Source organism: Solanum lycopersicum, chromosome 7 (genome assembly GCF_036512215.1).
Source record: "Solanum lycopersicum chromosome 7, SLM_r2.1".
Classification (NCBI taxonomy): domain Eukaryota; kingdom Viridiplantae; phylum Streptophyta; class Magnoliopsida; order Solanales; family Solanaceae; genus Solanum; species Solanum lycopersicum.
Genome location: NC_090806.1, coordinates 7,874,160 through 7,876,079, shown reverse-complemented (window position 1 = coordinate 7,876,079; position 1,920 = coordinate 7,874,160). Strand labels below are relative to the sequence as shown.

General features: G+C 39.2%; 1 protein-coding gene across 1 annotated transcript; it reads left to right on the top strand.

Moving 5' to 3' along the window:
- The first annotated feature begins 1,161 nt into the window (after nt 1-1,161).
- On the top strand, nt 1,162-1,701 carry LOC138337207 (uncharacterized). Its single transcript, XM_069286849.1, has one exon. The coding sequence runs from the start codon at nt 1,162-1,164 to the stop codon at nt 1,699-1,701; it is 540 nt and encodes a 179-aa protein (XP_069142950.1).
- The last annotated feature ends 219 nt before the right edge of the window (nt 1,702-1,920 follow it).

Here is a 1,920-nt window from a genome sequence, read left to right as displayed (position 1 = left end):
TTGCAGCAGTGGTGTTTGCACTCAAGGTCTGGAGACACTACTTGTATGGTGTTCATGTAGATGTTCTCTTTGACCATAAGAGCCTTTAATATGTGTTCACCCAGAAAGAGTCAAATCTTTTCCAAAGGATATGACTTGAGCTCCTTAAGGATTATTATATAAATGTGCATTACCATCTTGGTAAGGCAAATGTAGTGGCATATTCTATTAGCAGATTATCTATGGGTAGTGTAGCCCATGTTGAGGAACAAAGGAAGGAACTAGTGAAGGATGTTCACAGACTTGCTCAATTGGGAGTTTGCCTTATGAGCATATCAGAGAGTGGTGTAATAGTTCAGAATGGGGAAGAATCTTATTTAGTAGTGGAGGTTAAGGAAAAGCAAAAGAGTGATCCAATCTTGCTTGAACTTAAGGGTACAATCCACAATCAGAGAGTCAAGGTTTTCTCCCAAAGGATAGATGGTATACTTCGCTACCAAGGTAGATTGTGTGTTCCTAATGTGGCTGAGTTGAGACAGCATATTCTTGCAGAAGCTCATAATTCTAGATATTTTATACATCCAGGTGCCAATAAGATGTACCGTGCTCTTCGAGAAATCTATTGGTGGAATGACATGAAGAAGGATATAGAAGATTTTATGAGTAAGTGCCCCAATTTCCAGCAAGTCAAGGTAGAACATCAGAAACCAGGGGGTATGATTCAAGAGATCGATATTATTACTTAGAAGTGAGAGGTGATCAATATGTATTTCATCGTAGGGTTACATCGTACTCACAAACAACATGACTGCATACGGGTGATAGTTGATAGGATGACTAAGTCTTCTTGCTTTTGTTGGTCAAGACTACAAATTCGGCAGAGGACTATGCCAAGCTTTACATTATTCAAATTATAAGGTTGTATGGGTTCCTTTGTCTATCATATCTGATATAGGTCCTTAGTTTACCTCTTATTTTTGGAAGTCATTTAAGAACGGTCTTGGTACTCAAGCTAACCTTAGCACAACATTTCATCTGCAGATGGATGGACAGGCAGAGCATACCATTCAAACCTTAGAGGACATGTTGAGAGCTTGTGTGATAAATTTCAAGGATATTTGGGATGATCACCCTCTTCTTATTTAGCTCGCCTACAACAATAGCTATCATTCTAACATTCAGATGGCCCCTTATGAGTCACTATATGGGCGTAGATATAGATCTATTGTCATTTGGTTTGAAGTAGGTGAAGAAGCTTTGATAGGACCAAATTCAGTCCTTTATGCTATGAAAAAAGTGCAACTCATTAGAGATAGACTTAAGGCAGCCCAGAGTTGTCAGAAATCTTATGTAGATGTAGGGAAAAGGGAACTAGAGTTCCAAGTTGATGATTGGTTCTTCCTGAATGTGTCACTTATGAAGGGGGTGATGAGATTTATCAAGAAAGGGAAATTCATTCCTAGATATGTAGGCCCTTACAAGATCTTGAAAAGGGTTGGCAAAGTGGCATTTAAGTTAGAGTTGCCAGCAGAATTAGCATCAGTGCATCCAGCTTTCACACAAGTGTATGGGTCCAGCATTCATAGTGCCATTATAGAGTGTGGTTGTGAAAGTAACCTTTCTTATAAGGATGTACCAGTTAAGATTCTTGATTGTCAGGTTAGAAATTTGAGAAACAAAGATGTCGCTTCAGTCAAGGTTTATGGAGGAGTCAGTCCGTAGAGGAAGCTACTTGGGAAGCAGAAGCAGCCATGACACCCAAGTATCCTCACCTCTTTCTTTCCGATTCCACTCCAACTTGAGGTAATAATTCCTCTTCAGTTTTTAGAATCATATTCCCTCGGTTTGTACTTGCATTTTCAGCATAATTGCATGTTCTTGGAACTGCATTCAGTCAGAAATTCAGTTCTCAGTATTTAGTTTTAGGGATTTCAATCCTCT

Excerpts from the sequence above, each read along its gene's own strand:
- LOC138337207 (XM_069286849.1), top strand. The coding sequence starts at position 1,162 with ATGGCCCCTTATGAGTCACTATATGGGCGTAGATATAGATCTATTGTC.